At 45.4% G+C, this 11,115-nt stretch overlaps 1 protein-coding gene across 1 annotated transcript; it reads left to right on the top strand.

Moving 5' to 3' along the window:
* The first annotated feature begins 211 nt into the window (after positions 1-211).
* On the top strand, positions 212-10,405 carry LOC137451336 (transthyretin). Its single transcript, XM_068158747.1, has 4 exons — positions 212-326; positions 1,113-1,252; positions 7,561-7,696; positions 10,102-10,405. The coding sequence occupies exons 1-4, from the start codon at positions 258-260 to the stop codon at positions 10,207-10,209; spliced, it is 453 nt and encodes a 150-aa protein (XP_068014848.1). The 5' UTR covers positions 212-257; the 3' UTR covers positions 10,210-10,405.
* Positions 10,406-11,115: the final 710 nt, after the last annotated feature.

Here is an 11,115-nt window from a genome sequence, read left to right on the forward strand (position 1 = left end):
CAAGGGTCATGTTTGTGTCCGTTACTTATTTTCTTTGCCCTAATGATCTTGCAGTCCCTCCATTGACTGCAATGGCAGCGCTTTACATGGGCTGCCTCGAGGATTGGCCAGTTTGCTAAGCAAATAATCAGAATCAGCAGATTTGGAGTCATATGGGCACCCAATAAGCAGCCTGTTTTGTTGTAGGGTCGGGTATAAAATCCCAAATCCTCTCAGCTCCTAGCTGCTGGCACCAAGGCTCTCTCACAGCAAACAGAATGGCCTCTCCCTCTGTGCTCCTTGCTTTCCTAGCTGGACTGGTATTTCTCTCTGAAGCTGCACCACTGGTGAGTCTCTCTATTCAAACTCAGTCCTTACAAGAATGATACTCTAGATTTTCTAGGTGACTAGCATCCTCTTCAACCATGACATTCTGTAACCATCAAGGCTTTTGCTGGAGTGTTATTTTACAACCCTTTCTTAAGCAGCTTCTTCAAGAATGCTGAATTCTAATTCTTTTTTTTTCTTGCCATCTACTCATTTATTTTAGTATATTATGAAAGGTTTGGGGATCCAGGAGGTGTGAGCTTCTCTGTCTTCTCAGTTTGGGACTTGCATCCCATATCTGACTATATAGAGAGGCAGTTTGACCCTCTTCAGCAAACAAGTGCTTGTCAAGGCACTAAGAAAAAAACCACAACAAAGCAGTTTTAAAACTAAGGACTCTGTACAGCACATTGAAATCTAAGGACCAGAGAGTCTTTCAGCCCCATGGGTATCACAGGCATTTCTGTGTTGAATTCCTAGGCTAACACTCTGCCTGCACTTCAAGCAATTTTTCCATCCTCTTATTTGTGAGCTCATTAGAAATGTGAATGTTATAACATTTGCCCACATCCAACCCTGAATATTTAATCAAGCAACCAGTTTGTGTGTGTGGAGGAAAGTGACCACTCTGAAGCTCTAAGATACTCTGCTTCAAGAAGCAGAGGTTTGCAGCCTAGCTTCGAATAGCCATTTGGCACAGAAATTGCTTTTAAGCCAAGATTAATTCTGCAGCAGGAATCCGTTCCTTCCATGAAAGAAGGTTTCTGCTGAACAGCTCCTATCCGACCTCTCCTGCTTTCCCCAAGGTCTCCCATGGCGCTGTTGATTCCAAATGCCCTCTGATGGTGAAAGTGCTGGATGCAGTCAGAGGAAGCCCTGCAGTTAACGTAGCCGTCAAAGTCTTTAAACGGGCTGCAGATGGAAGCTGGGAGAACTTCGCCACTGGGTAAGTGATGTGGGTTTTAGGGAGACTTTTGCAAGGTTCCTCGGGCAAACAATTGAGGAATAAAAGGAATGGAGCTCTGATTAAAAAAAAAATAATAATAATAGAAGGAAGAAAAGAAAAGGCATTGTCATAGAATTGTTAGGGCTAGAAGGGACCTCAAGGATCATCTCATTCCAACCCTCCTGCCATAGGCAGGGGCACCTCACACTAGAGGTGTTCTTCAGAGCCACATCCAGCCTGGCCTTAAAAACATCCAGGGATGAGGCTTCCACCACCTTCCTGGGCAACCTGTGCCAGTGTCTCACCACCCTCATGGGGAAGAACTTCTTCCTAACATCCAATCTGAACTTCTTCCTAACATCCAATCTGAATGTACCCACTTCTATTTTTCCCCATTCCCCCCAGTCCTATCACTCCCTGACACCCTAAAAGGTCCCTCCCCAGCTTTCTTATAGCCCCCTTCAGATACTGGAAGGCCACAATTAGGTCTCCTCAGAGCCTTCTTTTCTCCAGACTGAACAGCCCCAGCTCCCTCAGTCTGGCCTCATAGGACAATATCTAATAACACTATGATTGTTAACAGCACCTGAATTATGATTGAAAATCCATCCTATTCAAATGGAACTCACCCATAACTGAAACACATGCTAACTGCAAAACATATTGAGATGCTTCTCTTATCTTTGTTAAGACAAAGTTTAATGATTGGGTTTGTTCCTGCTACCTTCAGTGCAATCTTTCCTTTTTATAAAGGATTAAAAAACTAATAATATTTGAAGCTTCTTTACCAGAATTGGGCAGGTAATCCAGACTAGCTTACTATAGATTCATAGCATGTTTAGAAGGGAACTTAAAGATCATCTGCTTCCAAGCCCCTTTCCCTGGGCAGGGGACACCTTCCACTAGCCCAGGTTGCTGAAGGCATCATCCAACCTAGCCTTGAATACCTCCAGGGAGGAGGCATCCACAACCTCCCTGGGCACCCTGTTCCAGTGTCTCACCACCCTCACTGGAAGAATTTCTTCCTAATACCCAGTCTAAATCTTCCCTTCTCAAGTTTCAATCCATTCCTTCTCATCCTATCACTGCAAGCCCTTGCAAAATGTCCCTCCCTGGCTTTCTTGTAGGCATCTTCAGGTACTGGAAGGCAGCTATGTGGTCTCCCTGGAGCCTTTTTAAATCTCCAGGCTCCACATGCAATGGATCTAGAACTTTATTTGCAGCAGGCAGATACAAAATCCTCTCTGTAAGCTTTGTCTGTGCACATGCAAACAACAGGTGCACTAGCTGTCTTCTCCTGTGTAACAGAGATGCTGGTTGGAAGAAAGTCCTGCACCAAAAAGTTTTAGAGCCCCATTGTAACAGCACACAGAAGCACCATCTCAGCATTAGTTTGTGATCATCTCTACAGAATGACAGCTTGAAGCTCACAAAACATGCTCAGAGCATCCCTGAGGAGCAGGCAGCAATAGTTACATCCAGTCTGTGGGGAAGGTGTGGATATCAGAGGAGTACAGCTTACTAGAATTCGAATAGGTGAGGCACTCAGGCACTTAGGTTTCATTGTAACAACTCATTGAAGCAGTGTTTAAGTCAAGAGAAAATTCTAGTAACAGCAGGGTGTTCAAGCACAGAACAATAAGCACAAGCATGGGCAGGAGCCACCAGAGCATCCAACTGTCTTTCACTAGGACTTTTGTAGCATGGTTTACTGAAAAGCTGCAGAGGAGATGGCAAAGAAAGAGATACCTTCCTCTCCTTCTGAGAGGTTTCTTTTTATAAAGCTCAGCCCCCCCAAAAGAATACTTCTCCCCTCTGAAAAGGAACAAGAGAGGTTAGGGGATTGAAGGAGAAGCAAACACCCCCACTGCCAAATGCTGAGTGCTAATGTAGGAACAAAGGACTCTCAGAATGGATTTCTATACTTCAACCAACAGAGAAACCTCACCCCCCAAAAAATGGCATGGTGCTTTCAAAAGGAGGGAAGACAACAGTATTGTTTTGTCCTTCAGGAGTGCTTCTGAGCTGACTGAAACTCAGGTTACTTAAAATGTCTCATCAAGTGCTCCTGAGCAGGTCATACAAGTTGCAGTTTACAGAGGAGTAAGAGCCATGCAAGATCAGTGTTAAGGGCACTCACGTTTGGGGCATGCCAGTGTTTTCCCTGCTCAGTTTACAATGCTACTCTCAACCAGCCCAAGCAGACAGCTCCTGCAGTTCCCCTTAGTCAGCCTTTGTTGACACTGTACGTCCCGGGGGGATGGGGGGGGAAGAGAAAATCATTTCTTAAATCTAACTTGAGAAGACCAGGCTGGATGAGGCTCTGGCCAGCCTGATCTAGTGTGGGGTGTCCCTGCCCATGGCAGGGGGGTTGGAACTAGATGATCCTTGTGGTCCCTTCCAACCCTGACTGATACTATGATACTATGATAAGATTAATCCAAGGCAAGTGAGAAGCACTTCACTGGGGGGAAGGCAGTGGAGGAGCACTGAGCCACAATTATCATTGCAGGTACAACTTTTGACCTTTCCCTTGGGGTGCATCTTACCCAAGGCTGCTTTCCAAGATGCCACCGACTTCAGCTGATGGCACTTGTTTGAACTGAGTTTTCACAGGTGATTGTGTTTTGGGTAAAGCATCTCTGTTAAACCAGATGAAAGGCTGAATGCGATCAAGGAACACAATCTGTAGCTGCTCCTGTTAGTCAGCAATATTGTGCTGCTACCTTGCCTAGCAGATTGCATATGGAAGAGTTGCATTTTGCACAGCTATCTGTAAAATTGAGTCATTTGCCTTTGCTTTGACTTTGCTAACACATTGCAGGGAATTAAGCAAATGCACCCAGCAAGTGCTGCCCTGAGAGTAATGGCGCTTAAAGGCAGGATGAAGTTAGCATGGCAACAGCTGACTTTATCAAGGGGGGTTAATTCTAAACTAGTCTAGCCAAAACTATGCAAGAAGAGATAACTTGAGCCAAGATGGACCCTAAGGAAGGCTTTAGGTCACAGTGACCTGGGAAGCATTTAGATGTGGGCTCTAGGTGAGCTCCTCCAATAACTGGCTTTGAGATTCTCACTCCTCACATGTCTAAGTCTTATCATGTCGTTCAAGAGTTACATTCACCAAACAGTTCTCATGTGACCTAGATTAGAAATCATAAAACAAAACAAACACTACCTCCCCCTGCAGCATATTTGAAGTGGTTCCTCCCATACTCCTTAAAAATTAAAAAGGAAACAACCTCCAGAATAATAATTCATGTTCCTGAGACGTTTCCTCAGCAGCCTGCATCTGAGGGCAGAGTTTATCCCAGAGCAGTATGTGCCCCAAGAGTTCATCGATGTTCTTTCACAGGCAGGGTAGATTTAACCTGGTCCCAGTGCACAGCTGAGGTGCAGACAGTGAAAAAGAGGATCAGGGCTGCATTCTAGGCTATAGCTGGAGGAACTTAACCAGGGGATTGCAATTTTTTTACTGGAAAACCATAGCTTTTTTTAATGTAACATCCCTCTTAGAGCAGATGCTGACAGTCCACTTCCTATTAAGAATAAGCAACCACACTGTACTTATTTCCCCATTCAGCCAGAAATACAAGTGCTGCTCAGAAAGAATCACTTAGAACGTTTTGCTCATCAGGGCTGAACGTCCTCTGCCTTGTCCTAATCCCAGCCAGGCTCTGAACCACAGGCTGTCCCATGGGCTCTTGATGCTGAAGGCTTTGCTTGTGAGATCACTTGTACTGAATGGTCACCACTTAACAAGTCAAATGTAGAAAGTGCCCTTACCTCCTGGAAATGGGCGAGAGTCTTCAGCTGACCTCTTGCTTCCAGTTTCCCATCAGTTCTGGACAGTTAACATCTGCAGTCCTGGGTCAGCACCCGTGATGGAAAGCACCATCCCAGCTGCATCCAACCTCTTCTCAAAGTAAAAGTTAATTATTTGGCTGAACAAAGTTGTTGAGGCAAACACCATTTCTCTTCTCAATCCACTTCTGTCTGGACTGTCCAACTTATATCCAAGGAGGTGCCTGTGAGTTGCCAGCTTGTGCTCTGAGCACTTCTGCAGGACCTCAGCAATGCTCTTCCATGGTTTCAAGGACACACACTGGTGCCTTTGTTGTCCTCTTGCCTTTTGTTAAGACAATTTAGGGTAAGCCAGGATGTATTAATTAAACCAAAAAGAAACCAGGTGTATACCCTTCACAAATTGCCTGTGAGCCTCGTTTCAGCCAGAGCTTGGCTTCTCTGCAGGTGTGGTCTACCCTGGACACAGCTGATTTCACTTGTGTGGCATCAGTGAGACCTTTGTCAGTCTCCAATGTGCTGAACATGAAATGTAAGAAAACATGAACATTAGCAGGGGGGCTTCAATCTTATTACTTCTTGATTTAACCAATCAGACTCTTCATTCACCGGCGTTAAGCAAAGATGACAAATAAGATAAAGTAGGAGGCAGCAGCTGGGAATGAAAAGCTGCAACAGTACAACTGTCTGTCAGGCAGCATGTCACTGCTTCCTCCTCTCCCCCCTCTCTTCCTCCTCTCCCCCCCTCTCTTCCTCCTCTCCCCCCCCTCTTCCTCCTCTCCCCCCTCTCTTCCTCCTCTCCCCCCTCTCTTCCTCCTCTCCCCCCTCTCTTCCTCCTCTCCCCCCCTCTCTTCCTCCTCTCCCCCCCTCTCTTCCTCTCTCTCCCCCCTCTCTTCCTCCTCTCCCCCCTCTCTTCCTCCTCTCCCCCCTCTCTTCCTCCTCTCCCCCCTCTCTTCCTCCTCTCCCCCCCTCTTCCTCCTCTCCCCCCCCCTCTTCCTCCTCTCCCCCCCTCTCTTCCTCCTCTCCCCCCTCTCTTCCTCCTCTCCCCCCTCTCTTCCTCCTCTCCCCCCCTCTCTTCCTCCTCTCCCCCCTCTCTTCCTCCTCTCCCCCCTCTCTTCCTCCTCTCCCCCCCTCTCTTCCTCCTCTCCCCCCTCTCTTCCTCCTCTCCCCCCTCTCTTCCTCCTCTCCCCCCCTCTCTTCCTCCTCTCCCCCCCTCTCTTCCTCCTCTCCCCCCCTCTCTTCCTCCCTTGTTTCCTGCCCAGACAGCTACTCCTTGCCATAGGAAGGGAAAGTTCTAAAGCCAAGGCTTTCTTCATTTTATCTTCAACTACATCATGTGGTTATGAAGTTCTACATGTACCAAATAAATATTTTCAGAAGGAAAAGAAACAAACAAAACCCTCTTTGAAAAAAAAAACTCAGAAATAAAAGGAGGGAAAAGAGCTAAATGGGGTTTAAGATCCAAGTGTGTAAACAGCTGTCATACAATGCTTGCTGCCTCTCAAACAAATAAGGTGCAGTGCCAGCTGTATTTCCTCCTTGCCTCTGAACTTCATTCACCCACAGATTTTTTGACAGGAGCTGAGTATATCATCTTAGAGCTGGGAATCTCTATTGCTCATTTTGATGGCACCCAGAGGAAGAGGCCCCTGCTCTTTGAGCAGGCCACTGTGATTCAAATTAATACAATCTTGTGATGCTAAATTGCTTTTCCAAGGCAGGATCACTTAGGGTCATGTAAAACTGGACCAATGTATAGGGGTAGAACCTGTAGCCTCAATGCTGATAACTAGAGAATAAAATCCTTTCCTACTAACATCTCCCCTCTCTGTGTAATTATCATTTGAGATTTGGCATCTTCCCTTTCATCATGGCAGTCCTTGCTCACATCTAGCTCCAGAGGGCACTTGGTACAAGTTAAACAACATTTAAAGAGGGGCCTTAACTGCAGCCTCTGAAGAGAAGTGCCCAAAAAATCCAGCCAGTTTTCATTCCTGGTGTGTATGGATGAGTTTAGAATAAACTTTTATTTAGAATAAACCAAACCAGGTTGGAAGAGACCTTCAAGATCATCGTGTCCAACCCATCAACCGATCCAACCCACCCAAACAGCTAACCCACAGCACCAAGTACCCCATCAAGTCACCTCCTGAACACCTTGGTTGATACCAAGGACAGGCTCTGCTATTTAGAAACATGCACATGCAGCACCTCTGCTAGTTAATATTCCATCCTGTCTGTTTCTGCTTAGCACCAGAAGAAACCTCTTCCCTGAGAGGGTTCTCAAACAGTGGAACAGGCTGCCCAGGGAGTTGGTTGAATCCCTACCCCTGGAGGTGTTTAAAAGAGGCAGAGATGTGGTGCTGAGGGACATGGTTTAGCCCCAGCCTTGGCAGAGTTGGAGAATGGTTGGGCTGGGTGATCTTAAAGGTATTTTCTGAACAAAATGATTCTGTGACTCTGTGACAGCATAAAATATTTATGTAGACTCTTTACCATTACAGGAAAACCACAGAGTATGGGGAGATCCACGAGCTCACCACAGAAGAACAGTTTGTAGAAGGAGTGTACAGGGTTGAGTTTGACACCAGCTCTTACTGGAAAGGACTTGGGCTTTCTCCATTCCACGAGTACGCTGATGTAAGTACCTGCTTATGCACCTGATAACCCTTATGCTGTGCAGTGGCATCAGCTGGAAAGAACAAATGCAGCCCTTTCATACTGCAGGAGCAGCAGCACTCACTCAGATGGTTCCCTGCCACAGAACACTAGGCAAATAAAGGCAGTAGATAGCTGACTAAGCCAAAGAGTTGTCAACTTCCCTGCAAAGACTGACACAGCTCTTCCAAAGTGGAACTGCACCCATTCAGACCAGTAGGGGACTTTTGTCCAGAAAGAGCTACAGTAGGGGAAAACTGGGAAAAGAAAGAAAAAACTTTTAAAAATGGGGGGGGGGGGGGGGGGGGGGGGGGGGGAAGTAGAAAGAAAGAATGAAAGAAAAGCAAGAAAGAGAGAGAAAGAGAAGAAAGAAAGAAGGAGAAGAAAGGAGAGATTCTGTGAGAAAGAGAAAAAAGAAAGAGAGAAAGAAAGAGAGAGAGAGAATGAAAGAAAGAGAGAGAAAGAGAATGAGAGAAACAAAGGGAGAAAGAGAAAGGGAGAAAGAAAGAGAGAAAGAAAAGGAGAAAGAGAGAGAAAGAAAAGGAGAAAGAGAGAGAAGGGAGAAAGAAAGAGAGAAAGAAGGAGAAAGAAAGAGAGTAAGAAAGAGAAAGAAAGAATGAATGAAAGAAAGAGAATGAGAGAAAGAAAGGGAAGAAGAAAGGGAGAAAAAGAAGGAAGGAAAGAAGGAAGGAAAGGAAAGAAGGAAGGAAAGGAAGGAAGGAAGGAAGGAAGGAAGGAAGGAAGGAAAGGAAAGAAGGAAGGAAAGGAAAGAAAGAAGGAAGGAAAGGAAGGAAAGGAAAGAAAGAAGGAAGGAAAGGAAGGAAGGAAAGGAAGGAAGGAAGGAAAGAAAGGAAGGAAGGAAAGGAAGGAAGGAAAGAAAGGAAGGAAGGAAAGGAAGGAAGGAAAGAAAGGAAGGAAGGAAAGGAAGGAAGGAAGGAAAGGAAGGAAGGAAGGAAAGAGAGAAAATGAGAGACAGGGAGAGAGAAAGAAGGAAAGACGGGGGGGGGGAAAGAAAGAAAGAAGAAAAATGAAAACCAACCTGCTTTTATTATTGCTGAAGGCATATAGAGATTTGAAAGCCTTAATTTTAGAGGAAACAAGGCATAAAATATGAAGAAATAACCATAGTGGGAAAGGAAAAGTTGACTATTTCATCAGTACTCAAACTTCGTAAGCAGGGCACCGAAAGAATCTTGTCTTGTGCCTCCCGTTGCTTTCAGCCCTGCACTAACTCATTATGTGCTCTGTTCTATTGTATTTATTTAGCAGTTCCAACAACAACAAAAATGCCACCAACCCTTGGTTTAAATTCCTCAGGTTTAATCTGCCACTAAATTTAAGTTTCCCCAAAATTAAGTGGTCTGGAATGGCTGCAGGTCGTGTGTTGTGGAACATTTTCAGCCACAAGTTTATGAAGCTTTGTGGAAGACTAAAACAAATGACTGAGGCTCAGGTCCATAAAAGTCTGAGGGTATTTAGGTGAAATAAACACTCCTCAAAAATATTCCTAACAGTGTGGATGTCCAAAAGTTGCTGAGGCCCATGGAAGGGCTTCACCTCAAAAGGTGGTTAAGAAGTGCCTGGTTGAGGCTGTTCCACCCAGGCTCTTGAAGGAGCTTTCCTTTGATGTAATAGCCTGCAGGTCAACAAATGAGCCTGAGAGGTGGGCAAAGTTCAATGGCTGTGCACAAGGTACTGAAGGTTATGGTCCTCATGTCCCAACAGCTGAGACTTTGACAGGACCAGGATATAGAAGGGAACTCTCCAATCCTCTAATAAAATGTTCTTCATAGTTTAGATCAAATATGAGGCTAAAGTGAGCCAAAGAAGTGGGAGGTTTAACCCAGGTGCTGACACTCTCCTGGGAGCTGGGTGTCCCAAGTTGCAGGGACTGATTGGAGAGCAGCATATTTGAATTAGGACAAAGGTCTCTCCTTGCTCCAGCAAGTCTAGCCACCCACTTCATGATGCAAGAACTGGCCCATCACCAGCAGTGTTAAAACAGGAGTGAGGCACTGAAGAACACAAAGCAACTTTGGGCTCCAACTGCCTAACCTTGTTTGGACAACTGACATTCGTGTTCACTAGATGGGGTTTCACCTCTTCTTTACTGGTTGTTTGAGATACCTTCCCCCCACATTCCACATCACAAAGTAGTTTGCTTGACTCAGGTGCAGGTATCTCGATCTAGCTTCACCCCAGCGGAGGCTCATTGTGGGTATCAGCCAAAATCACAAGGTGACTGGGAGCCTTACCCTTCAGAAGGGGAAAATCTTTGCTGGGACAGCCCTGGCTGTGCAGAGGAAATGGAGTGTGCTTCCTGACTCTTAGTAAGGTGGATTTGAACATGTGTTGTTGATGGTGACCATGAGTCTTCTCTTTTCCAGGTGGTGTTCACTGCTAACGATTCTGGTCACCGCCACTACACCATCGCTGCTCTCCTCAGTCCTTTCTCTTACTCAACCACTGCTGTTGTCACTGATCCCAAGGAATAAGCATGTACTGCCCTTACACAGACACCCTCTTCCACTAGAACTATCTTAGGCTTTTAGGAGGAAGGTTTTTCCTACTGCTAATGTGTAACTTTTTGCTCCATTAGGGTTTGTTTTTGTTTTGGGTTGTTGTTTTTTTTCCCATTTTGTAACCTGGCAAACTTCAGGCAAGTCAATAAAATGTTACTTCTTTAAAAGAGTTTGGATTGTAGTGGTGAAGCTTTATTGTGGTCTAAGGTGTCATGATTCTGAGCAACCTAATCTAGTGTGAGGTGTCCTTGCCCGTGGCAGGGGGGTTGGAACTAGATGATCCTTGAGGTCTCTTCCAACCCTAACAATTCTATGACTCTATGTTGATTCTGTGTTCAAGGGCAGAGGGCATCTGGAAAGCAAGCATGGCATGGCACTGGGTTTGATTCTGTTAGTCTTCCTCCACTGCCCTGAAAAAGTCTGACCAAATGCAGTGGCTTGAAATCTGAAAGTTATAGAAGTTGTGCTACCTCAAAAGTGTTGACCAAAACCATGCATTTAAAATAAGAAGGTCATCCATAGTTTACACACAGAAGAAACAGACCCACTGTCAACTAGGTCAGAGGGTAAAGAGGAAAAAATCATAGAATAGAATCATCAATAAGGTTGGAAAAGACCTCAAACATCATCAAGTCCAACCTTTCACCCAAGACCTCATGCCTACTAGACCATGGCACCAAGTGCCACGTCCAATCCCCTCTTGAACACCTATCCCCTCTTGAGCACCTAATTCTGGATACCTAGCAGCAGAGCAAATAATGCAGAGAGGCTCTTGAACTATACATATCCAGAGGGCTGAAAGAGTTCAAACCTCTGTAGTTTTTAACTTAAAACTTCAGGTAAACCTCAACACTTTGTAGCTTCAAGAGGAAACTTTGC

Source organism: Melanerpes formicivorus, unplaced genomic scaffold (assembly GCF_026170545.1).
Source record: "Melanerpes formicivorus ecotype bairdi unplaced genomic scaffold, bMelFor1.0.p_v2 SCAF_42, whole genome shotgun sequence".
NCBI lineage: Eukaryota > Metazoa > Chordata > Aves > Piciformes > Picidae > Melanerpes > Melanerpes formicivorus.

What these genes read in the sequence shown, in the direction of transcription:
- LOC137451336 (XM_068158747.1), top strand. Translation starts at nt 258, where the DNA reads ATGGCCTCTCCCTCTGTGCTCCTTGCTTTCCTAGCTGGACTGGTATTT. An exon ending in TCTCTGAAGCTGCACCACTG is followed by an intron (nt 327 to 1,112) that starts GTGAGTCTCTCT and finishes GCTTTCCCCAAG; the next exon opens with GTCTCCCATGGCGCTGTTGA. An exon ending in TGGGAGAACTTCGCCACTGG is followed by an intron (nt 1,253 to 7,560) that starts GTAAGTGATGTG and finishes TTACCATTACAG; the next exon opens with GAAAACCACAGAGTATGGGG.